Here is a 26,128-nt window from a genome sequence, read left to right as displayed (position 1 = left end):
CTGCCCTTCTTGAGGTAGGAGATCTAGTGAGTTACCTATTTAAAATATGTAAAAACAAAGAAAAATTTACATCACAGAATTATACCCTAGATAATTAAAGGTAACTATTTTTTATGATCACGTGTTCATACAAGTATACTTATACAAGTATAGTCAGCTGAATCTCCAAGGAACTTTTCCCTCCCACCAGTCCTCCCTCCCTTTTTCTGCCTCCTTGATAGCTCTCTCCTTAGTACTTACTTCCTTATGTTCTGGCTGACCTTTCTCTGACCAGCAGGGCCTCGAGTGGAGTCCCTGTGGAGTCCATCAACTCTTCTCTGTAATTAGCTTAGTGGAGCCACTGCAAGAAGGTTTTAGCTTCCCCAGAGCCACACTTTGTAGTCTAGCATACTCCTTATCTGTTGCTCCAGAGACCCAGATACCAGGAAACCATTATATTAATACAGCAACAGCAGCTCTTATTTTTTTAATCCCACAAAAACCACATGTGACCTGACATGATCTTAAGATATAAACAAGTACCCAACATACTTTGGGCTCCAGAGTACTGACTTTTCTTTCTTACCTGACATTTTGGCCAAAAACCAAACCCTTAATCCATTCAGTGAAGGCTGGTGATGCTATCTTGTCCACTGTCTGACCTGGAACTTCACTGGGAGCAAAAGTATATGATACTTACCAGGAACCTCTGGTTAAAATTTTGCCCACAACCTTTTCAACTTTCTCTTATTTGAGCAAATTAGCTTTTCCTCTAAGAACTGCTATTTTACCTATTTCCCAGATATTGTACTAGTTTTGATTTTCTGAAATAAATTTTACCTTGCTCATCTCCTTTGAAAATTATTCTTGTTCTATGGACAATTTGCAAAGATTCAGAAGAATTACTTTTATATTCTGTTTCCCACAGCTTGCTTTTGATAAATTCTCAAATGTCCTGTCTAGATATACAGATTACAGACTCAGGCAGTATTTTTTTTTTTTTGAGAGTTATGGGTTTTTTTTGGTTTTTGGTTTTTTTGCGGTACATGGGCCTCTCACTGTTGTGGCCTCTCCCGTTGTGGAGCACAGGCTCCAGACGCACAGGCTCAGCGGCCATGGCTCACGGGCCCAGCTGCTCCGTGGCATGTGGGATCTTCCCGGACCGAGGCACGAACTCGTGTTCCCTGCATCGGCAGGCGGACTCTCAACCACTGTGCCACCAGGGAAGCCCGAGAGTTATGTTTTATTTGGTGACCTTACTGAGAACTAAAGCCCGGGAGACACCTCTCAGATAGAACTGTTCCAAAGAGGTAAAGGGAGGAGTCAGGGTATCTAGGAGGTTTTGCTGGAAACAAACAAACAAACATCAATAGATTATAGCTAATCACAAAAAACAGGCATCTCAAATTAATGATTTTAGTGCTTGTCTATGTATGGAAAGGTGCAAGAGTCTGGACTCATAGAAATTATTCCTTTGATATGCATCTTAACTATCTAGGGCCAGTATCCTGTTTTTCTTCATCCTGAAATCTCTTCAGAGCACACTGTCTAGGGTGGATGCAATGGTTGGTGGCTTGATGGTGGGTAACATTCATTGTTTACCAGAATGGCAGGCAACATTCTTGTTTACTGAAATAGCAGGCAATGTTTTTTTACCACACCAGTGTTAAAACTTAAAAGTCCTGTATCCTGGGAAACCTACATGGCAGTAGGGGCAAAAAAAAAAAAAAAAAAAAAAAAGAGTGAGACGAACGCATAAGTCAAGCTTTTCCAGGTCCTCACCAGCCAACTTCACCTATAACCTTTTATTTTTTTAATTTATTTTTTTAACATTTTTATTGGAGTATAATTGCTTTACAATGGTGTGTTAGTTGCTGCTGTATAACAAAGTGAATCAGCTATACATACACGTATATCCCCATATCCCCTCCGTCTTGCATCTCCCTTCTACCCTCCCTATCCCACCCCTCTAGGTGGTCACAAAACACCGAGCTGCTCTCCCTGTGCTATGCAGCTGCTTCCCACTAGCTTTCTATTTTACGTTTGGTAGTGTATATATGTCCATGCCACTTTCTCACTTAGTCCCAGCTTACCCTTCCCCCTCCCTATAACCTTTTAACCTTTCTGAGTTTCATTCACTTCCCTCTTCTCTCTCAAGGCCTTGAACTCTGAAAAACCAGAGTACTTTTCTCTGGCTGTAAGGCAGTCATTTTGATTCCTCAAAGCCCCTTCTAACTCTGACTCTCCCGTTTTATTCTAATTAAGGTTCTCTGCTCTTTATAAAATTTTCGTTTTCCTCAGCCAAATATGAATGTACCAGATAAGTTTTAAGTTGATTTAAACATCTTTTTCCTCCCCCCATCTTAAGCGGCAGTTAATTTTAAAACCAGCCTTCAAGCAGTGTAGAAAGCATTTTGAAGTTAGTGGAATCCCTCTTTTTTCTACTTTGGCAATTTTATTTCATTATAATATGAAGATTATTAGAAATGTAAAACTATAGGATACTTTTGAGAAATTAATATTGCTTTAAAAACAATTGCCACACCTCATCGATTTAAGTGTGTATGAGAATGTGAAGGAATGTTGGATATTTGTTAAGTGAGGGGTTTTTTCTTTCCCTCTTTATACCTTTATACCTCTTATTTTCTTTCCCTCTTTATACCTTCACTTAACATTATGCCTTCTTTCCTATAACTTTGTATACCTCTTTTAAAAATTTTTAAAATGAAAATTTATCTCATTAAAAGATTTTTCACATTTGCAAATTGGATCTTGGAGGCAGGCCCTGATCCCAGCTTCAACTCTTGTCCATACTGTGATTCAACAAGGGCAGGGAAGACCTGCTGGGGAGAGCTGAGCTCTCTGAAGGGTGGCTGGGTGCTGGTCAGGGGCTCCACTAACCTGAACAAGTTTTCCAAGAGGAAGCTTTCTTGCCAGCCTCATTGGAACCTTGATTCAGTCCCCACATAACACAAGATAGTCAAAGGTAGGATTTGGTTCTGTGTTAAGTGGAGGGCCATTCTGCCAAACTCCAGCCTTTGGAAACTTTGGCACTGGCTTAAGCCACTTAGAGACTGAAAACATACCACAGACCTTGGAATCCAGAGACAAGTCCAGAAAGAGACTTTTTCACTGTGCCCCATATATCCATTGGTTCCACTTGGCCACTAGTACAGACATGTACTCCTTTTTATGATGTCAAAAGAAGGAAAGTTTTTATTCGTGATTCTAAAGAAAAGCTTCTGTGTGTACATATAATCAGTTTGTATATGTGTCAGCAGACTTGGGGCTCCTTGTCCCCCTCCCATGTGTAGTTTTCCTTCTCTCTATCAAGCAGCCTCTGAGGACATGGGTGTGCAAATCAATCCCAGTTGCCTATAATTCTAAATCTTGAACAAGTTATATCTCTTATTACTAGAGAAAATAGCACTAAATAATTTTGAGGGGTGTGTGTGTGTGTGTGTGTGTGTGTGTGTGTTCTTTTATTTCCTTTTCTCTGATTATAAAAGTGGTCTCAGGGCTTCCCTGGTGGCGCAGTGGTTGAGAGTCCGCCTGCCTATGCAGGGGACACGGGTTCATGCCCCGGTCCGGGAAGATCCCACATGCCGCAGAGCGGCTGGGCCCGTGAGCCATGGCCGCTGAGCCTGCGCGTCCGGAGCCTGTGCTCCACAACGGGAGAGGCCACAACAGTGAGAGGCCCTTCCCTGCCCTTGTCGAAAAAAAAAAAAGTGGTCTCTACTCATTTTTAAAGTTTATAAAATGTAAAGAATAATAAAATCCCTTGTAATCTTCCTCTCTTTAACAGCCTCAGTTAACATTATGAAATAAATGCTTACTCTCATGTTTTCTATTCATATTGTATTTTACATAGTTGACGTCAGACTAAATACAAACTTTAATTTAAAAAAATATTCACACTTTCTTACGCTATTAACATTTTTCATATATGGAAAAAATTGACTCTAGAAGAACAGTCATGTTTTAAAGGAAATAATTGAATCACAAAATTATGGGAGATTTCATGCATTTATTGATTTCTAAAATAATACCAGTGAAAATTACTGTGCTGTGGCTAATACACTAGTAATTAGTCATATCAGCTTCCTTTAAGTGAAGCACTTAAATATTTGCCTATAAATTTTCAATACCAACTCACTAACTCATAACTGAATAGTAGCTGAATTTCTTCTAATGTTTTGTCCTGGATATAGAATAGTGCCTCTTGACCTTTGTTTGGTCACCAACCCTCTGAAAAGTCAATAAAAGATATGAACCTTCTTCACAGAGAAACACATATTCCCACAAAAAAACTAATTGTAATGATAATCAATTATGATATGCCAGGCACTCTGCCAACTGCTTTACATAGTTGTTTCACTTAATCCTCATAGAAGCACTATAAGGAATATACTGTTACCCTTATTTTTGAGATAAAGACATTGAAGCTTTAAGGAGATTAAGTAGTTTGCACATGGCCTTAGAGCTAGTAACCGGAGCTCAAACTGATTTTTATGACCCAAGGCCCATCTCCTCAATCATTGGGCATCTAATTTTAGGGAACTCATAAATTCCTAAAGCCTACTTATTGATACTCAGGTTAAAGGCACCCTACTATTGCAATCTGAAGATTTTCATTGGCAGTAAAGAATATGTGTAATTAGTTAATCTTGTTATTTCTGTAAATTAATATATAAGTATTTGTTGGACATCTACTGTTTTTAATACTTGCTACGTTCTGTGATATGGTCCTTATCCCTAAGGACTTTGCTGCCTACATGGGAAGACAAGAATTACATATATAAAACAATGAGGAAAAAATGTAAATATGAAGTTGAATATATAGTAATTAAACATTTCCATAAGCTATACACAAAAATTAATCTCTTTACTCTGTCCCACATGATGTAATTTTCATTCCCTGACTTATAAAAGGAAAATCAAATCTAAAAGGCCACCATGTCCTCTGGGAACCTGGAAGATTCAGTGTGTCATAAAATGAGGTCTATAAAGTACAGCTCTGACTAAATATGTATCACATCCAGATTCCTAAGTGGTTTCATCAGCATCATGTCAACCCCAGGGGGCATGCCCAATAAGGAGATTCAAGAATGTGTAGCCACCTCTCAAGCATTCAAACCATGTATCATAGGGCAATCCTGTTGAAGTGAACATATGTAGGGCAGCAGAACACCATGATAGTTGCTGCATCTTGACTCAAGTAGGGTTCCTGCTGACAGAGAGGACTTCAGATGATGCAGCATAGCTGTTATGTCATACGGGAGCAACAGTGATAATCTACCAACCTTAGATGAAACTACCAGGCCTGGGAAGCTTATTTAAGCTGACCACCTGACAATCAAGACTCAAAAAGAGTGGCTGTGGCTATAATTCAAAGAACTGCTTTCTACAGGAGCATAGTATGGGAAAGTTGTACTTGTAATTGAGCAGTGGCCATATACAAGGTTATCACAGATAATGGGTATTGTAAGATATGAAGGATGGATTCCATCAAGCTTTTATTAACATGGCACTCATCATGTATTTGTATAGTCTTAGAACTTTACTGTTTTAAAACTTTAATCATTTGGGCTATACATATGATAGAATTCATTTATAAATGGCCTATAAATTTTCTTTCCAAAGTAAATAGAAACTTAATGTGCTAATCATTCTATATAGTTTATCTCCTTCCATTTGAGTCATTTTTATTTAAAATCTCTAGAATAAGAATATTTTATGTTACAGTTGTGCAACACTTTGTGCTCTATACAGTTTGTTTAATAACTTGTTTTAAATTTCATTTCACATAATGTTTTTGTGTTCCCTGCAACTTACCTTGTTAACATTATTTTTTTAAAGTAGGTCAAGGATTTTATGAAAACCTAGTAGACGTTTCCTAGATGGAAAATATTTTTAAAGAACAGAAATTCCCGTCATTGTTCATAAATCATCATTTGAATCTATGCAGCTACTAGTTGTTTGAAGTAATTTTCCAGACATATATGCAAATATCTTGATGGATTTTATTTAATTTCAAAAGACTAATATGATACCAACTTTCTATAATTTCTTAAATTCATTCCTGAAGAAAAATATAATTGAAAGGAAAACATTCCTTTTCATATTTGCTCTGAGCAGATACTTGAGTTGTTTTTCAGGTAAATAGTAGATTGATGTTAAATGTTTATCATGCTTTGGCTTCACAGAGAGAATTCAAGGCATAGTTAGTAACTGTCCAACTTTTGAATTTGCTCTGTATGTATGTGTGTGTGTGTGTTTAGTGTGTATGTAGGGGCTTAAACAAGACCTTTTGATTGCATAATAAGCAGGGCTTAGGGACAATAAAATTTGACATTCTTAACTGTTACTAGTATTTGTCCCTATAGCCCTGTGCAGTTATCTTTTTATTAACAATGTAGAAGCCAGAGTCATAAAATGAGCATGTACCCAAGGCGCTACTGTAAATTGCAAATAGCATTCATGTGGTCTCTTTGACCTAAGACTAAATTGGAGTAGAAGGAAGAGAAAAAGGAATTTTTGAGAGTGGAATAGAAGTAGAAGTCAAGAACAAAGAATACACTAGAAGGATGGACATGTACAAATGTTTCCTAAGTTTTTGCAGTGAGATTTATTTAGATGGGTCTTTTCATATCTGCAGTACTCTTTTACTGAAGAGCCAAGCACTAGATTGGGCCAGCCTCTGCTGCTGGTGTGTGTGTGTGAGTGTGTGTCTGTGTGTGTGTTGCCGATAATGCACTCATGAGATAATACAAATAATCAGTGAGGGAATAATTAATGATGTGGCAGGGAATATTTTTTGATAAATGCTTGGGGAATGAGGTGACAGGCGTGAAATTAGAAAATTCCTTCAGCGATCTAAAATATAAATAGCTTTCGGAACTGAAAAGAGTTTCACAGCTGAAGATTTTATTGTGTTGAGAGGAAAAACTTTTTTCTCTCCCCCACTCCCTCCTCCTTTGCAAGTTGTTTGTCCATTCACAAAACAAATACTCTGAAGCCCAGCGCAGCTCATGGGAATAAATTTCAGGTCGAATTAGTACAGTTTCCTTGCTGTCAGGATGCTGGAATTAATGGTGTTTTGATGACACGAATTTTGAAGGGCAAACAAAGAAGCTGAAGGGAGAGAGACATGACTCCTTAGAAGCTTGGTCCTCCTCTCCCCCAGCCTCTCTTGTCTTCCCTGTCATCCGTCTGCCAATCTCCCTGTCCATGGTTAGTTAAAGGCGCTTTTTATCCTCTTTTCTTTCCCACAGAGTTTGCCAGATCCGGCCCGGTGCCTGGGTTCCAGGAGGACACGCTGCAGTTGGCCTTCATCGACTTGAGACAAGTAAGTCTTTGTGTTTTTGTTTTTTGTTTTTCTTTTAAGATGTGTGACTGAAGACCATCAGGTCTTAAGGAAAAGGGGAGGGGAGGGGGATTGGCGTTGGCGATTCACACTGGAGACCTAAGGGGTTTTCCCTGTGTTTGAGGCCACCTCTTTTATTTAGCTATCTGGGATCCTTAGCTATGGTGGAGTTAAAGGTTTTGTGGGTGGAAGGGAAGGCAGGAGGTGGGAGGAGGGACCCAGAATGTAGAGGGACTCAAGTGACCCTCAAGTGATGTGACCCATTGTGCTATAGTTGGCTTCTGCAGACACAGCAAAAAGATAGCTCAGCAAACCAATGCTAAGCAGGTGCACTGATGCAGAGACTGCCTGCCCAGAGGACTTTTGTTTGCAGATAATGAGGGCAGTAGCATTTAAGAAAAATGAAATATTTTACATTCTGGATTGTTGGTTTGCTTTGTTGACTTTTTTCTGTTGCCTTAAGTCTTCCCATCCCCTCCTTTGTAGAATGCGGTCAGCCATGAGTGACTAAGTGGTCATTTTAGATAATTAGCAAAGGTCCTGACCAGTCATGCTAACCTGACAGGCAACCCTACTGAAGTAATGTGATGAAAGCTGGTACTTAGGTATACCTGAGCTTTGCAAGCCCATTAGATAGAAAGAGTCGTGCTATAGAGCTGTCGCTTGCAGATTGAAAAGGGTGGGTCGGTAGGCCTTGGTGGATTGGGTATAGAGGAGCAGTATGGGCGGGGGCCGAAAGAGGGAGAGAGTTAACTGGGCTCTGTCATCTCTTCACTCTGAAGATGGATGGGGTTGGATAGAAAGTGTGAATGAAGTAAGAATCAATGACTGATGCTTCTCTCCTATTAAAACAATCTTTTTTTTCTTTGTCTGTTTTTTAAAAGGGGGCTGGCTTTGTTTCTCCTGCCATAATGATGCAGTGCCTCTTGTTTTCAGAGCTGACAAAGTTTGCATTCTGAGAACTTTTAGATGCCCAGGGTATTTCTTAAAGCTGTTGGACCCCTTGTATTGGTAGTCTCCTTACTACTGTGACTCGATTCATGCTAGAACAGCTTTTAACCCATAATGGATGGCCTGAGCTACCCCTGAATCCTTGTGGATGGGTGGTGTAATCTGTCATCTGATGACAATTCTGGAAAGCCCTGTTAAGCAGAAAACAGAAAATTGTGTCTCTATAGACCCGCCGAAGTTTGAGGATTCAGGCCGCGTCCCAGAAACGTGTGTCAACTTAATATTTAGGAGTTGAGGTGGGGGTTCTCTTACACATAAAGGCTTTCCCAGCATGGTCCCAAATGCAGCTGAGTATCTCTTTCCACACTTAACACCTTCCACCTGTGGATTCAGCAACTCAACCGAGATGTTCAGGTTTTAACCCCTTGGCTGATGTAAACCTGAAAGATTGGGATTTTGCTTTATGGTTTTGTGGAGTGGTATCTGCTTCACTTTCCCAGCACTGTTTCTTCTCAGAGACTTCTGAGCCAGTTGGCGTTTCTTGGAAAGCAGAAATTGAATTTCATTGGAAAAACACATCCAAGGAAAAATTTTTCCCTTCTCACTCTTCGTGGAAAGGAAGTGTGGTCATTCTCTTGAGTTTGTGGTTTTGGTCCCTATGGAAAGCAACTAGTGTTCACAGAAAATGTTAACTAAGGGAGTAAGTTAGAAAACACAGCCAAAATAAGGTGGATCTGAGCTGGGGATGAATGCTCAAGTACTTGTGAGCTCTCAGTGGGCACTGTTGCTTATGCTTAAGTTCCTATTTTCTGTTACAGTTTTGTTCTCAGAGTTCCTATTATGGAGTTTTAGTAGTAGAAACCAAAACTCCAAAATTTCACTGAGTCATGAAAGAATATGCCTCTTGCTATTGAATCTATCACTTAATTTCTATTTATGTCTGTCTCTATTAAAGCAGCTTATATTTTTCTTAGATCATTTGAAAAACTTGCCTAGCTTATTATTAGCAGGCCTCAGGTAGGTTGAGTCAGTGTGACAAAAATTATCTTTCCACATCCCGTGCTGAAAATATTTATCTCTTTGCAGTTCATCTTAGTCATTCTCATAACTTAAAGTGACCATCATTTTTAAAGTGAGCAGCTAATGAACTATAAGAAATGTGCCGATTGTAATAGAAAGTCTGGAAGTGTGGTTTCAAAGGAGATAGCTTGACCTCAAATGAGACATGATTAGGTGTCCTTGAGTGTGTGTCCTTTTGCCTGTACTCTTTGGAATCCTAAAATAGAGTTATGGAATTTGGGGGCTTGGTGCTAATCTTAAAAATCATGTAGTATAACCTTTGGCTTGATACTTAGAATCCCTGTACAGCACCCTAGACTGTGCTTGAATATTCTCCTTGAAGAGAACTTGCTTCCCCAAAGCAGCAGGGTCCACCTCAAGACAATCTGATTATAAGAAAGGTATTTCTTAAGTTGGCTAAAATATGTCTCACTTAACTTTGACCCTTTCACTCTTTGTATTTTTATGAATGCACTCCAATGTGGGGGACAGGCTTTCTATCCTGATTTATTGAGCTTCCATCTGCTAGTAATTGAATCTTTTTCACATGTAGCATTGTTACTCATTCCATATCTAGTCTTTATGTGGTTGATTTTATACACTACAACTGAAGACTTCACTCTCTTTGGTCTGCGTTTTCCTTTTAGACCTTCTATTAACAAACCAGATTTTAATCATTCTTATTTATTTAGCCTGTCTAAACCTTTTAAGGTCCTGACTCAGTTATCCACCTTACTACCTGATTTAACCATTATGCCCTTTATAAGTCAAAGATAACAATATTAATCAGAAATGGCCGAAGTTAAAGGAAGAAGTTAAAGTTAAGGCAAGTTATAGGATACATACACGCACCCATGCAAAAAGGGGTTTTGTCCCCAGTTCAGTGCAGCAAGGATATTCTTTTACTGTCATTGAGTGTATTTTCTTCACTGGTTTATGAATATATTCATTCTGATCCTGCTTTCATGTTCTTTTGCTTTACAGTGTTTCAGTCTCTATCAATTGAATGATAATTTTTAAAATATTCAAAACATGGAATATTTGATGAACTCATCTCTATATAGACTATAATAGCAGAGTGTCATTTAAAAGCCATAGAATTTTATTAGGAAGCAAATTAGATGTGGATAGCAAAACTATTCATCCTTTCTGAGCCATCCTGTCTATTCTAATTTTTCTACTTCTTAAGGAAAAAGTGAAATGACATTTTGAATACACAGGCTTTCATGATATGTTACACTTTTATAGCACGTCAAAGTTAAAGTATATTTACCTACATAGCTCATTTGTCAGGTTTCTGGGTTTAGAAAACCAGCTGTTAACATGAATTAGTGCAAATCAAAATCTTCTTCTTTGCCGCTTTATAATTTCTATATTCCCAAGCTCATAAAAGTACACTTGCAGTACAACTTCACATTCATGTATCAAATATATGTGCATATTTCTATGAAAATCCAAATTTGGGTTAATGCTAAATCTTGAGAAGGACAACTTAAAGGCTCACTTATTAACTATCTTGAAGTAGCATTTATATTCCAAGTACTGATAATTGCTGGCCCTTAATGGTTCATAATTGAGAATAACAACACAAGGCCATAGTAGATCCTCAGTAGTTATTTGATTCTTAAGCAGTACTATGGTTTGTATTTTCTTCTATTGTTAAACATTAAGTAAATTATGCTGATGAACACCGGAATTTGAACTTCAGATGATTTTCATTTCAGTGTATCAAACTCTGAGTGCCTACTGTGAACAAAGCACAACTTAGGTGTTGTGGGAATACACAAATGAATATAATATAATATACAGTCTCTGCCCTCCAGTAACAAAGAGGTGAACAAGCAAATACTTGATTCTAATATAAGGCACACTATGACTAAGTATTTCATTGGAAAGCTAAAACAACTGTGTATGTTTCAATTATTTCAACAGCTTTGCTGCATAAAAAATCACCCCAAAACACTGGCTTAAAACAAGAACCATTTATTTAGCTCAAGTTTCTACAGATTGGCTGGGTTCAGCTAAGCTCACTTATACTTTGAGATCAGCTGCCGGATGGGCTGTGGCTTGCCTGAGGTAGCGTGCCTTAGCTCAGCCGACTCTTCTCTGCTCCCCGTGATCTCTCACTAGCCAACAGCCCAGTCCAGGCTTATTCACATGGCCTCCTGGCAGGGTTCCAGGAGAGTAAGAGGAAGTGTGAAAACCTCTTGAGGCCCATGCTTGAAACATCACTTCTTCCACATTCTGTTGGCTAGAGCTACTCACAAGGTCAGCCCAAATTCAAGGAATGGGAAAAGAGACTCCAACTTACGCTCTAGTTGGAATACAAGACTTTTATATAATCATGTGAAATAAACAATGCAAATCAGGAGCAAGATTGAATCTCTAAGTGCAAAAAATGGCCATGAAGTACAGAGGTCTTTGTAGGCCTGAGTAGTTATAAAATATTTCATGGAAAATGTGGAGAGTTAAACTGAGAAGTTAGGTGTTGATGAGGGGTAAAGGTATTTCAAACATGGAGAAGAGCTGGATTTAAGTTTTCTTTGTAAAAATGTGTGTGTGTGTTTGTATGCATGTGTGTGTGTGTGTGTGTGTGTGTGTGTTGATTTAACCAGGATCTAGACTGTTTTGCCACCTTTAAGTATTAAACTAATCTCTTTAAATCCCCTTTTCTTAATTTCTCTTCTTTGTTCTTTGCTTTTCTTCATGGACCTCTTTTTTATGTTCTGTATCTCCTCATCAAATGCTGCTTATTACAGGCTACCCTGAAACACTTCACATTTCTGTTATTCCATTCATTGTGAGAGAATCTTAACTTCCCCAGATAATTATTACATTATTTATTAAATTTTAGCTGTTCACCTTCCATGTCTGACCAACAGGAAGAGCTTTGAATGTGTTCTTTAGAAACGTTTCTGTTCCTTGGCACCAACTGTTTTTTACTTCCAATATACATAAGTTTTTATAAAGCTGAATGAATTAGGTTGTGACATTGCATCAGATCTCCTGAATGGAGCTTGTTGGCAACAACTCTTATACAGCAAAGCCATCGCAAGATATCTGTGGCTTTTTTTTAGATTGAGTTGGTGACATTCCCTCTAGGCCACTTATTCCCCAATTTCTAAACCTTCAGTCTAAAGTAAACGCAGTGCATTTCCATTGCAGGCACTTAAACTGCCTTAAAAACAACTATAGAACCTAAGAGAAATAATTGTATATTTCTCTGGAGACGTTGAACAAATTCTGATGTTATGCCTATTAGATGTATATAGGTAAAATCAGTATTTTCAGTTAGCCAACATCAGGTAGGGAAACCTGAGAACCACTCAAGAATCTGACTGTGTAGACACCTCCCCTTTTATTTCCCCTCCTATCTTGATCCTATTCAATAAAATTTTGGTTTTTGAATAAAATTGCCTTCCCTCCTTTTTGCCCTACCTCCAAGTCTAATGAACAATATTGCCATTAAGAGGAACATGTCCCCTTTGCATGACTGCTGTTGGTGCTTATGGAAAAAACCTTAACTGTGCTTATATTTTAATTTTAGCCTCAGTAGAACATCCATTTATATCAAAAACTGATTTTGTCTGATATGGCACATATCAAAATGAGGCTCAATAGAATTTCTTTTATAATATTTCACCCTAACCAGACTAAACAACCCCTATCTAGGCGATTACATAGGAGGCTGGGGGGGGGGGTAGGGCAGGCCCACATAAAAGGCCTCAGGGATCAGTCTTCATCACAACCCTTAAGCTATATTAAACTGGAAGAAAGCCATCCCCGACATGTACTTCTTAGTAGGGAGGGGTGGTGGCCCAAGTATTTACTGAGCAGCTGTCAGTGAGTCATGGTGAAGAAGGGAGGTGTAGGTGTAGGTAGTAGGGGAAAGTTTTTATGAAAGGATATTCTTGGTGGAGGAAAATATAGTGGTATATGAACCCTCTAGTAGTGAAGTGTGTGGATCAGTAATGTTATCAGTAGAAATACTCTCCAGGTGCTCAACTGAAATATTTTGTTGATCTTGAATAATGGCCTATAAAACTGGGAGTCATCTGCACCAGAGTTAGTAGTCAAACAGTTTGATAACTCATGAAGTTAGAAGATTTCATTTCTATAACTGATGTTAATGGTGGTGTTAGAAGGAATGGTTTAAGCCATAAAGCACATTATCTTGGAAAAGATTATCTGCACAACTGATATGGTAGCATATATAGCATGTATATGTGGGTAGATGTCATTTCCGAAATGAAATCTGAGGTTATCATACCCCAAAGGCATTTGTTGATTAGAAGAGGATGTAGTAATATTAATATATCAGAACTCCTGCACAAATCTCTGCTGATACAGAGCCACTCAAAGTTCCTGCAGACTATAGGCCATGTCTTGACATAGGCACAACAAGCACTTGAATGTAGATATACACCTCCTTAATCAGGAGGTATCCATTCATTCATTCATTCAACACTATGCCTAGCACTGTTATAGTGGGTACAGTGGTATAGAGGGTATAGTGTAGTGAATAAAATATGGTCCCTGCCCTTGTGGAGCTTACATTCTGGTGTAGTTTGCCCACGCTTGTAACATAGGCCTTTTTAACATTCTGCCCTTCCCCAAATCTCTCTTCAGGTGGCCCTGGTGCTTTGAGGGAATGCTACTTTGTCTAGATTTTTATTTTTTGTATTGATGCTCTATTAGTCAGTTTTAGGGACAGCTGCAGAATTTTCTGGAAAGATCCCCAGGACAAGGCCAAATGTGCTGTATACTGATGAGCAGGCTTTCAGAAAAGAACGTTTAGCTATGTTTGGCAGCCTGGCATAAATAAGATGGTCAACTTGAAATACTTCCTTTCCAAAGGTAGTCCTTTGGTTTTTGAAAGCAGGTTTTTCTGGCTGTATTAACAAAATTGTTTTGCCCATGTTGTTTTGACAGACACTTAAAACCTTCACAGTGATACCTCTAACATTAAAGGAAGTTCTGACAGCAAATAATTCCTATTGCCAAGTAGAAGAGAGCTAACACCTTTGGGTCTGGTTTTGTAAAATAATAATAAGAAGAAGAAAATTGGGAACATTTCTGAGAATAGATTCCACTGAGCTAGACCTTTGACCTCATATAAGCCAACATTAGATCAGCATACACAAGGATGGGTCACAGGTGAATAAGGTCTTCAGCTATGGGATGTGGCTGCAGCTTCTGCAAATCAGATATATCCCCTTACTTTGCTTGGGACATTATTAACTAGAGCCATCATAGAAAATTTATAGAAGGAATTGCCAGTAATACGTAATACATTCTGGGATTTACTGAGTGTTTTTGGTTGATTGGAGGAGAATTTATTCTAGAACTGCTGAGACTTTGTCTCACCTATACCAGCCTCTTAAGTGGGGAGGAGGTGTGTGTCTGGAAATGCTGAATCATTAATGACAGTGTCTTTAAACTGAATTAATGGCAGATATGTGGAAATAAACAATGGGTGAAGAACCTTCAGTTAGAGGGGTTGTGGACAATCTTTTGGGTAGCAGGAGACAAAACACCAGACTTTTGATGTATTTTCCCATGAATAATGCATTGGATTTGGCCTTTGACTTATGGGCCTCCCAGGCTAAGATTATCCATTGTTACTGGCAACCCATATTGGTACAGTCCTGGGTTAGATGGCTAACCTAATCTAAAGCTTGGTCAACAGAGTTGTCCACCACTTCCTACTTTAAACTGGAGGCAGAGAGATCTGCCACCTAGAGATTCCACCAGAGTATAGAACAGCCTTTCCAGTAGTGGCTAGAAGGACCTTTTCCAGAAGTGTGAGTCTAGTCTGTGACAACCCTGCTAACCCTTTGGTCCAGTAAAACAGCTGTAACTTTTAATGTGGGCATGGTGCCAGCATCACTCCAGATAGCCTCATAGTAAATTCTCTCAGTTCAGAGGCTAGAGTTGCATTCCATTTCAACTCTTGTGTGAAGAGCTAATAAGCGTAGCATAGTAAGCCACCTGGTTATTTCTACCTTAGCTCATAGACAGCATTTGTGATCCTCATGCTAAATAATAAAAGACCTAGGTAGTCTGTGAGGCCAGCTGCTAGGTTAGCCTGAGCCACTGCACTACTCTCTGCTTTCCCAAGAAGCCAAGCCTCAGAAACTCAGGAGGTCTCTTTCTTACTTCCAACACAGCATGGATATGCATACCCATAAAGCTGGAATTTGTGAATTTCTCAGATAATCACATCTTCAAGAGAAAGTACAGGAAAATCACCAATGAATTTCCCTGGGAGTAGCAGTGGAATCAGAGGCTGTTGTGGTAGTGCTGGCTGAGTTAAAGCCTAATGGGTTCTGAACACAAATCTCATCTGCATTAACTACACTGTCTAGTGTCCTAGTAGAGGATGCTCATAGGCCAAAGAAGGGACAGTAGAGCCAGGCCTTGGAACTAATTTCTGACAAGTGTATCCTACTGATAGCCGCTGGAGGGCAGCAGAGAGTGACAACAAAAGGCTAGATTTAGGGAATTGGGGCATATTTCAGTTTGCCAAGAAAGGAGCCCCCCATAGCTGTAAGAGAATTAGCTATCTGGGAGCCACCATTACAAGCATAGGCGCCTGGGGAACAAGGAACAAAAAGAGTGTCCAGAACCCTGATCTGAAGGTTAAAACCCTCCTACTAGGCAAGTTCAGAAACCAGTAAAGAAATGAGGTAGAACAAACTATGAAAGGGGAACCAGACAGCATCAGTAAAGATAGGGAACCAAAAGAACTAAAGTGTCAAGTCCCAAGGGGGCAAGCAAAGATGGAACAGGAACCAAGTGAAAGAAAGAACTACAGTGGGAAGCAAGCCAGAGTGAGTGAGTTGAAGAGGCAAAGGGACAATCCAGAAAGACTGATTCTGAGGCAGCCATATGCAGGAAGGAGTCTTTCTGTAGGACACCTATCAGCAAGCAGGAAGCTGCGAAGGAACCAGTTTCATACACAATCACACAGCTATATCAATGGGATGCTTATCTCTTAAAGTAGTCCCTCCTTGATTAGCCAGGATTATTTCGTTCTTGATCTTTCTTCATTTCAGGAGCAAAATAACTCTTTGCAAATATGGAGAGAGAGAGGGAGATGATATGGCATTTTAAGATGTGACTAAGGGATTCTTACACATGAAATGAAATTAAACTTGGGCTTGAAGCCCTTCTGGATAGCATTGGTGTCAAAGGACAGCTCGCTTTCTTAGAATAGCTTCTGATACTGCCTTTTGATCTTTTACACTGTAACATTTGCTAAGAATATCCAGTGGAAAAGAAAAACTGGCTCTGGTGACTAGTTATATAGGCAAGATCCCAATCAATCCAAGGATTTAGGATCTGTTCCCAGTAGGTTAGCAGAGAGCTGTTTGGAGTCTCTTCTAATTGCTGTGTAAGCAGTTTTCCAGACCCCTTAAGGACGGAGAAAGAAAACTCTTTTTTGGCCTATTAAACTTCTAGTGTCTCCCTTCTTTGTCTCAACTCCTTAAACATCAGGAAAATGGGACTCCTGTACCTGAAAATTCCAGTAAATATTTAATGCTTACTCCAGGATTATAAGTCTTATAAGCTATAAAATCTTTATTTTTATAGCCTAAGAAATGTTTCCGTTCATAAATATAACAGGTGAATGACTAAATAAATTATGCTATACCCATATAAAGAAATATCACTCATCAATAAAAAGAATAAACTATTGATACATCCAGTTCTCGAATTTATGTAAAATTCCAGAAAGGGAATTTCATACAGCATAATGTTTTAAGATTCATCCATGGACAGATTCAATGCAATCCCTATCAAATTACCAATGGCATTTTTTACAGAAGTAGAACAAAAAATCTTAAAATTTGTATGGAGACACAAAAGACCCCGAATAGCCAAAGCAGTCTTGAGGGAAAAAAACGGAGCTGGAGGAATCAGACTCCCTGACTTCAGACTGTACTACAAAACTACCATAATCAAGACAATATGGTACTGACACAAAAACAGAAATATAGATCAATGGAACAGGATAGAAAGCCCAGAGATAAACCCACACACCTATGGTCAACTAATCTATGACAAAGGAGGCAAGGATATACAATGGAGAAAAGACAGTCTCTTCAATAAGTGGTGTTGGGAAAACTGGACAGCTTTCATGTAAAAGAATGAAATTAGAACACTCCCTAACACCATACACAAAAATAAACTTAAAATGGATTCGAGACCTAAATGTAAGACCAGACACTATAAAACTCTTAGAGGACGACAGAGGAATAACACTCTTTGACATAAATCACAGCAAGATCTTTTGTGATCCACCTCCTAGAGTAATGGAAATAAAAACAAAAATAAACAAATGAGACCTAATGAAACTTAAAAGCTTTTGCACAGCAAAGGAAATCATAAACAAGATGAAAAGACAACCCTCAGAATGGGAGTGAATCAACAGACAAAGGATTAATCACCAAAATATATAAACAGCTCATGCAGCTCAATATTACAGAAACAGAAACAAACAACCCAATCCAAAAATGGGCAGAAGACCTAAATAGACATTTCTCCAAAGAAGACATACAGATGGCCAAGAAGCACATGAAAAGCTGCTCAACATCACTAATTATTAGAGAAATGCAAATCAAAACTACGAGGTACCACCTCTCACTGGTTAGAATAGGCATCATCAGAAAATCTACAGATGACCAATGCCAGAGAGGGTGTGGAGAAAAGGGAACCCTCTTGCACTGTTGGTGGGAATGTAAATTGATACAGCCACTATGGAGAACAGTAGGTAGGTTCCTTAAGGAACTAAAAATAGAATTACCATGTGAGCCAGCAATCCCACTACTGGGCATATACCCTAAGAAAACCATAATTCAAAAAGACACATGTACCCCAATGTTCATTGCAGCAGTATTTACAATAGCCAGGTCATGGAAGCAACCTAAATGCCCATCGACAGACGAATGGATAAAGAAGATGTGGTACACATATACAATGGAATATTACTCAGCCATAAAAAGGAACGAAATTAGGTCATTTGTAGAGACATGGATACATCTAGAGACTGTCATACAGAGTGAAGTAAGTCAGAAAGAGAAAAACAAATATCGTATATTAACACATATATATATATGGAACCTGGAAAATAGTACAGATGAACCAGTTTGCAGAGCAGAAATTGAGACACAGAAGTAGAGAAAAAACATGGACACTGAGGGGAGAAAGCGGCAAGGGGTGGGGGTGGGGGTGTGATGAACTGGGAGTTTGGGATTGACATGTATACCCTGATGTATATAAAATGGATGACTAATAAGACAATAAATAAATAAATAAATAAATGAACATATACAGGTTAAAAAAAAGAATCATCCATGGTATTGGATGTATCAATAGTTCACTCCTTTTCATTGATGAGTGATATTCTTTATATGGATATATCATACTTTATTTGGTCATTCACCTGCTATATTTATGAACATTTTGTTGTTTCCAATTTCACACTATTATGAATAAGGCTAATGAACATTCATGTACAAGTGCTTGTGTAGATATATTGATATGTTTTTATTTCTCTTGAGTAATACTAGGAGTGGAATTGTTGAAGTATACATTTAACTTTTTTTTTTTAATGTCAAACTATTTTCCAAAGTGGTTGTACCATTTTCCATACCTGTCAGCAGTGAATGAGGGTTCCAGTTGTTCCACATTCTCTTCAACACTTGGTGTGACAGTCTTTTATTTGTTTGTTGAGGCATAATTAACATATAGTAAAATTCATCCTTCTTAGATATACAGCTCTGTAAATTTTTACAAACTTGTGCAGTTGTGTAACTACCACCCAAATCAACATGCAGAATGTTTCCATTACTCGGAAAATTCCTTTATGCCTCTTTGCAATGAGTCTCCTCTTCCTACTCCCAGCTCCTGGCAATGACTGTTCTGATCTCTGATGCTACAGTTTTGTCGTTTAAATGGAATAATACATATAAATGGAACCATACTCTTCATTTTGGCCTCTTTCACTTAGCATGATGCTTTTGAGATTCATTCATATTGTTGCATATATTAGTAGTTTCTTCATTTTTATTGCAGAATAATATTCCATTATGGGGATAATTTGTTGACTCATTCACCAGTCGATGAATATTTGGATTGTTCCCAGTTTGGGGATATCAAGAAAAAAAAGCCACAATAAAGATTTGTGTAAAGGTTTTTATGTGGACATATGTTTTCATTTCTCTAGAGTACTTAGGAGTGGGATTACTGAGTCATATGGTAAGTATATTTTTAACTTTATAAGAAACTATCAAACTGTTTTCAAAGTGGCTTTACCACTTTAGATTTTCACCAGCGATATATGAGAGTTGCAGTTGCTCTGCACCCTTGCTAATATTTGGTGTTGTCAATTTTCTTTTCATTTTTACCATTTTAGTAGGTATGTTGTAGTACCTTGTGGTGGTTTTAATTTGCATTCATGTAATGAATGTTGATGCTGAACATTATTTTTTGTGCTTATTTGACATCTGTATCTCTTCTTTTGTGAAGTGTTTGTTCAAATCTTTCATCCAGCTTTAAAAATAATTATTATTGAGTTGTAAAAGATTTTTATATATTGTGATTAACAGTTCATTATTAGATATGTGTTTGGCAACATTTTCCCCCTAGTCTGTAGCTTTTAATTTTCTTAATAGTTTTTAAAAGTTTGAGTGTTTTATCTTAATAAAATACAGTTCTCAGTGACATCATTTTTTTCTTTCATGGCTCCTGCTCCATGTATCCTATGTTAAGAAATTTTTGCCTAACCCAAAGTCACAAAAATTATCTCCTATTTTTCTTCTAGGACTGTTATATATAGTGTTAGGGTTTTTTACATTTCATCTCTGTTGACACATTTTGAGTTAATTTTTCAATATAATGTACAATATGGTCAAGGTTTTTTTTTTTTTTTTTCTTTTTGCGGTACGCGGGCCTCTCACTGTTGTGGCCCCTCCCGCTGTAGATCACAGGCTCCGGACGCGCAGGCCCAGCAGCCATGGCCCACGGGCCCAGCCGCTCCGCGGCACGCGGGATCCTCCCAGACTGGGGCGCGAACCCGTGTCCCCTGCATCGGCAGGCGGGCTCCCAACCACTGCGCCACCAGGGAAGCCCCAAGGTTCATATTTTTATATAGAATGTATAGTTGTTCCAGCACCATTTGTTAAAAAGATTACGTATTTTTATTGATTTGCTTTGACACCTTTATCAAAAATCAACTGGCTATATATGTATTGTTCTATTTCTAGACTCTATACTTTGTTCCGTTGATCTGTGTGTCTATCCTTTTGCTGTGTCTTGATGTTACTTTTATATTAAGTCTTGAAAGCAGGTACTATGGTATGAGTCCTCTAACTGTTTTTTCTTTTTCAAAATTGTTTATTTACTCTAGGTCCTTTACATATATATTTTAGAATCAGCTTGTCAATTCCTACAAAAAAACCTTGATGGAATTTTGACTAGGATTTTATCAAATTCATAGATCACTTTGGAGAGAATTGACATTCTGACAATATTGAGTCTTCTAATCCATGTACATAGTCTATCTCTCCATTTATTTATGTCTTAGATTTCTTTTATCAGTGCTTTGTAGTTTTTCAGCAAATTTTGCAAATATTTTGTTAGAATTAATCTTCAGCAAATATTTTGTTAGAATTAATCAGAGTATTTCATGTGCATTTTAAATGCTGTTGTTTTTATGTCCGTTTTTAATTGTTCATTGCTAGTGTATAGAAACACAATTGGTTTTTGTATGTTGATCTTGAATCTCAAACTTTCTGAACTCATTTATTAGATCTAGTAGTATTTTATACATTCTTTGGGATTTTCTAGGTAGACAGTTATGACATCTGTGAATAAAGACAGTTTTACTTCTGCCTTTCCAATGTAGATGCCTTCTGTTTCTTGCCTTGTTGCACCAGGACCTCCAGTACAATGTTAAATAGAAGTGCTGAGAGCAGATATCCTTGCTTATTCCTGATCTTAATGGGAAAGTATTCGGTCTTACACCATTAAATATAATAATAGGTGTAAGTTTTTTATGATCTTCATCAGTTGAGGAAGTTTCTTTTAATTCTTAATTTGCTTAGAGTTTTTATTATGAATGGTACATCAGTTTTATATCCCATCATTTAATTATCCATTATTATTTTTGAACTTACAAGTTATTTCTAATGTTTTCTTTTTATATTTAAATTATAATATATGTGTTCATACTTATAGCCTTTTTTTAATCTGAATTTTTCCTTAAGGCAATTTCTTTATGTAAGAGTTATAAAAACATTTTTATGGCTTTTAAGTGTATTGTTGGTTCCTATAACAAAGGGTTATTATACCAACTTAAAGTACACCTAGCAGTGTATTCGTGCACTAGTTTTACAGCAGCCTCACCAACATTGAGTCTATAAATTATAAATTTTAAGTGTTTGGTTAATACGATAGGTATAAGAGGGTACCTTTATTTTTTTATTCCGTGTCTTTTTTTTGCTACACATTAAAAAAAATTGAGTAGCCCGTGAACATCAGTAAGGGCATGAATTTATCAATGTCTGGTTTTCAATTCTCATTGCCCTGTCCTGTGATAGGGTTTTTGCAATCTTATTTGATGCATCTCTAGTTTAACTTTAGCTTATTACAATCTAGTAAGAAATACAAGACTGATATTTATAAAAGTTAACTACTAGTAAAATGTAGCATATGTTTAAGTGACAAATTAAGTATTGTGCAAGCATTGCGTGAGTTTGAAAGAGGGAGGCATTGCTGAGCCATTAGAAGTGATGATTCTTGCCTTTCTGGTTAATGGGTCAGTAGGAGCGGATTTTGTTTCTTTTGTTTATTTAGTTTTATAAAAGCATTCTGTGACCAAAACATTTGAGATTCACTCTTCATGGTGTCTCTAAAATTGTGTGTGAAATTTAATTCCCTGCTAATAATAAAAAATGTTCAAACCATTGTTTGTCTCCAGTGTTACTATAGGAAGAGCAAATTAGCCTGCTATTGGCTAGAAGAGCTAAGGTGTGAGGTCTCTATTTTCCAGAGTATGCTAAAAATATATGCTCTAGAGACTTAATCTGAAGATTGAGGTGTGGGTGTTCACCTACGCTAAACATCAATCAGGAAGAGGCCTCCCAAATTCTTCCCAGAGTTCTGATGCTTTGGGCCTGATGAAGACAAGTAGCAGGTTCTCTACAGCAATGTTTTGGCTGCCTTAAAAGCTACTGCTAGTATAGTCTGTAGTACTCTGTGACTTGGCACCATAAGAGACTTGGAGAGACAATAGGGAGAAAGTGGTTCTCAGAAGCTACTGGTACACCAAGGCTATATTAAAAAGGACTATCTCAGGCAACATCACTGAAAGTGAATGTGTGTTATGAGTCAAGGGGAGACGTATCGTTCTTTTTAGAGTGTATACTGCTAATCATTTGTCAATACAGCATTTATAGTGTGTGTGCTTCCCTGTTCTAAATCCAAGTGTGATTAGAGTTCCATATGATGCTCTTAATTTTTCCTTCCCTTATAACCTCTGATAGAAATCATTAAAAGAGAGAAGGTGGCTTTACATGTGTTTTCTCTGGAATGCTGCCTTCCTACATCTATCTATCTACGTGAACCTCTTTTCTTTCCCTGTCTGCTTGATGAAATGATAGTGAAAGAAGACAGTTAATTTCATTGGAGGAGGTAATGATAAGCTTGGGGAATGGGGAAGGCGAATGGAAGTGGGTATGTTCATGGTTCTTTCTATTAAGTATGAAACTATTTTATTCTTACTTCTTCTCTTGATCTGTCTTATGCTACTACCATTGAGAATCTTTTATTTCTTTTCTTTCATTCTGCTACCTACTGATTTTTAAAAACACAATTATGATTATATCATTTACCTGCTTAGCCTGAGAGCTCTCCGTTGCCCAGTGAACAAAGGACAAACTCCTAGCAAAGCAAGTCTGGTCCCAGCTTGTCTCTCTCATCTCCTTTTCCTGTCATTTTTCTCCTGTAGTCTCTACCAGGACCACTCTTTATACCTCCCTGATCCAAAAACTGGACAAGCTTTAGGCCCCCTCTGCCTGTCACAGAGTGTTCTCCCTTGATAAAGTGACAAACTCCTTCCCTTCCTAAACTGTTTGGCTCAAATGTCATCTCCTTTATAAATTCTTCCCAACCTCCTCAGACAGATTTAATTGTTCCCCCTTTGGATCCCTGACATTTTATATGTCCCTTCATTACTAATTCCTTTGTAATTACTTATTTAATCATCTGCCTTCCCCATTAGATTCTGAGTTCACCAAGGGCAGGATCCCTGTTTCATTTATCCTCAAATTCCCCCTCCTCCAGTGGGTAACACAGCTCCTATTAGGTATTATGCTTTCATAACTGCTTTCTGAATGCATTGACTTAATATTGTTTTGTGTCATTTCAGAAGTAAATGGAATTAGATTGAATTTCTGAATAATATTTGTACTCAAACTCCCTTAAATAAATAGTGTTCATTATTTTCCTCCCACACCATGCTCTTCATTTTCACTTTAATCTTGTTAAATGAAGTGCAGAGGTCACAACCCTGAGGAAAGGAAGGACCAAATATGGGGAAAGGGAACTTAGCTGGTAGTCCCTGTACCCTAGCATAGGGAGGACATTCTATAGTGAGAGTCTTGAGGTGAAGCCTACCTAGGAACAGCACCGTGCAGCTAGACGGTTCATGCTGAAAAGGAAAATAGCTCCTCACCAGGTAAATTATTCTCACTGCTTCAACAGGAGATAACTTCTCAGATGAAACACTTGGTCATATTCTTCCAACCCTGGTGAGCACCTGGGTTCAAGTATCAGGTGTTCCCTTTCTATGTCTATGCCCAGATGGGGGCCATTTTTCGTAATGCATGTACACCCTTAGGGTTCATCCAGAATTTCATCCTTGTTGTATCTGTCTGAGATGCATGTATCCCACCTAACTGAGCTCCAAAATTAGGCCAGAATGTCAGTCCAAACTCTGAAACCAATTCAAGATGTTGAAATCTTTTTTAGAATGACTTCTAGTTTACAAATAATTCCTGCTGAGGCAGTTAGGAATTTTGAATGAAAGTGATTAATGTGTTGAAAATGTAACATGGCCTTATTCTCCATGCCAGAAATATACTTATCTTCATCCTGTATAAATAATAAAAAAAAACTCTTAATGTGTTATATCCTATTATAATTTAAAATGTTCTAAAACTAAGTTTCTGCCTGTTCCTTCTGTAGTCTTCTTCACCTCAACTAATGGCAATTCTGGTCTTGCTTCTAGGAATAGAAATCTTGAAGTCATCCTTGACTCCTTTCTTTCTCTCACATCCCACATCCAGTCTGTCAGCAAGCCGTGTTTTCCCTCCCTTCAAAATATATCCAGAAACCAGCCATTTATAACTATCATTTCTTTTCTCATGATTCAAGTAATAATTATTTCTCATTGTATTCTTGCAGTGGCTTCTTAACTAGTCTCCATGGTTGTGACTTTGCCCTTCTATAGACTGATCTCAATATGGCAACCAGCATGAAACAGTTAAAACAGAAGTCAGATCACATCAGTCCTCTGTCCGCAACCTCACAATGGCTTCCCATTTCACTCTAAGTAAAAGCCTAAGTCCTTTTAATGACCTACAAGATACTGTAGAATTTTCAGGCACACACACATACCACTTAACTGTCTGACCTCATCTCTTACTTCTTTTCTCCTCACTCTGCTCTTGCTCTGATAGCCTCCTTATTGTTTCTCAAATATGCCAGGTAGAGGCCCATCTCAAGGCCTTTGCACTTGATATCGACTCTTCCTAGAAGGCCCTTTTCCAGATACCTGTAGTGCTTGCTCCTTTATCTTCCTCAAGTCTTTATTCAAGTCATTTAAAGTTCACCTTTTCTAGAGGCCTTTCCTATTTAAGGTTGTAATTTCACTCTCCCACTAGCCCTGCCACCCCACCACCAAACCAAAACCAAAGCAAAACTCTATCCTTTTCCCTGCTTCATTTTTCTCTGAACAATTTATTATCTTCTAGTATATTATATATCTTACATATCTTATGTAATTTGTTTCCCCTCCACTAGAAAATGATTTCGTGGGGGTAGAGATTTTGCCCATTTTGTGAACAACTTTATTCTTAGTGCCTAGAACAATGCCTAGCATATGGTAGGCCTTCAGGAAGTATTGTTGAAGGAAAAAAATGTAATCTCTACATGTTTGCCTTAGTTTTAAGTATTTACAGGTTAATAGCCTTTAAGACATGAATTGTTCTACAAAGCAACCTGATATACACCATTAAAAGTAGGGATTTCAGAAAGTTTTTAATCAGCGGTTTAAAAGTTTGTTGTACATATTGGACTCTATACCTTTCAATGAAGTAGAAAAAGGATATTTCCTAAAAGTGTTCTTGGTTGTGGATTTCTTTGCTTCATAATACAGATTGATAGATACCTGCTGATAAATGTCTCTCTCTAATCACATATTACCCAGATGTTGGTGATGATGATGATAGTAAGTCTGGGGAGGTAACCTGTGAGCCAGGTGCCACAGTTTCTGATCACAAGTTGGGAGTGAGACTTAAGGCAACCCAGCTTATCAAGAAATGCAGAAGTCACTTAAAAATGGTCAAAGTAAGTCAACAGAACATGTTGGGGAGCAGTGTTTGGGTAGATGGAAAATTGACTCCTGATTGCAAAAGCGTGTTGTGACTTTTACAGAGGACTTTTAATGTTATGCAGGGGCAGAGTAACCTCTTTTTCCAGCAGAGT

The 26,128-nt window shown here is 38.0% G+C and overlaps 1 protein-coding gene across 2 annotated transcripts in view; it reads left to right on the top strand.

The window, feature by feature from the left end:
- The window catches only part of EXOC6B (exocyst complex component 6B), a 730,495-nt gene that overhangs the window by 549,174 nt on the left and 155,193 nt on the right, over positions 1 to 26,128 (top strand). The window contains exons 20-21 of one of the 2 annotated variants that reach the window (XM_082642965.1): positions 7,254 to 7,327; positions 19,587 to 19,619. In XM_082642965.1, coding sequence (XP_082499091.1) covers positions 7,254 to 7,327; positions 19,587 to 19,595 — 83 coding nt within the window. In that variant the 3' untranslated portion in view covers positions 19,596 to 19,619. Of the gene's footprint in view, positions 1 to 7,253; positions 7,328 to 19,586; positions 19,620 to 26,128 lie in introns of those variants that run through there. The other variant, XM_082642964.1, reaches the window with a different exon arrangement.

This window comes from Mesoplodon mirus (assembly GCF_964341445.2).
Source record: "Mesoplodon mirus genome assembly, chromosome: 14".
In the NCBI taxonomy this organism is placed as follows: Eukaryota; Metazoa; Chordata; class Mammalia; order Artiodactyla; family Ziphiidae; genus Mesoplodon; species Mesoplodon mirus.
This window is presented reverse-complemented; position numbering and strand designations above follow the sequence as displayed.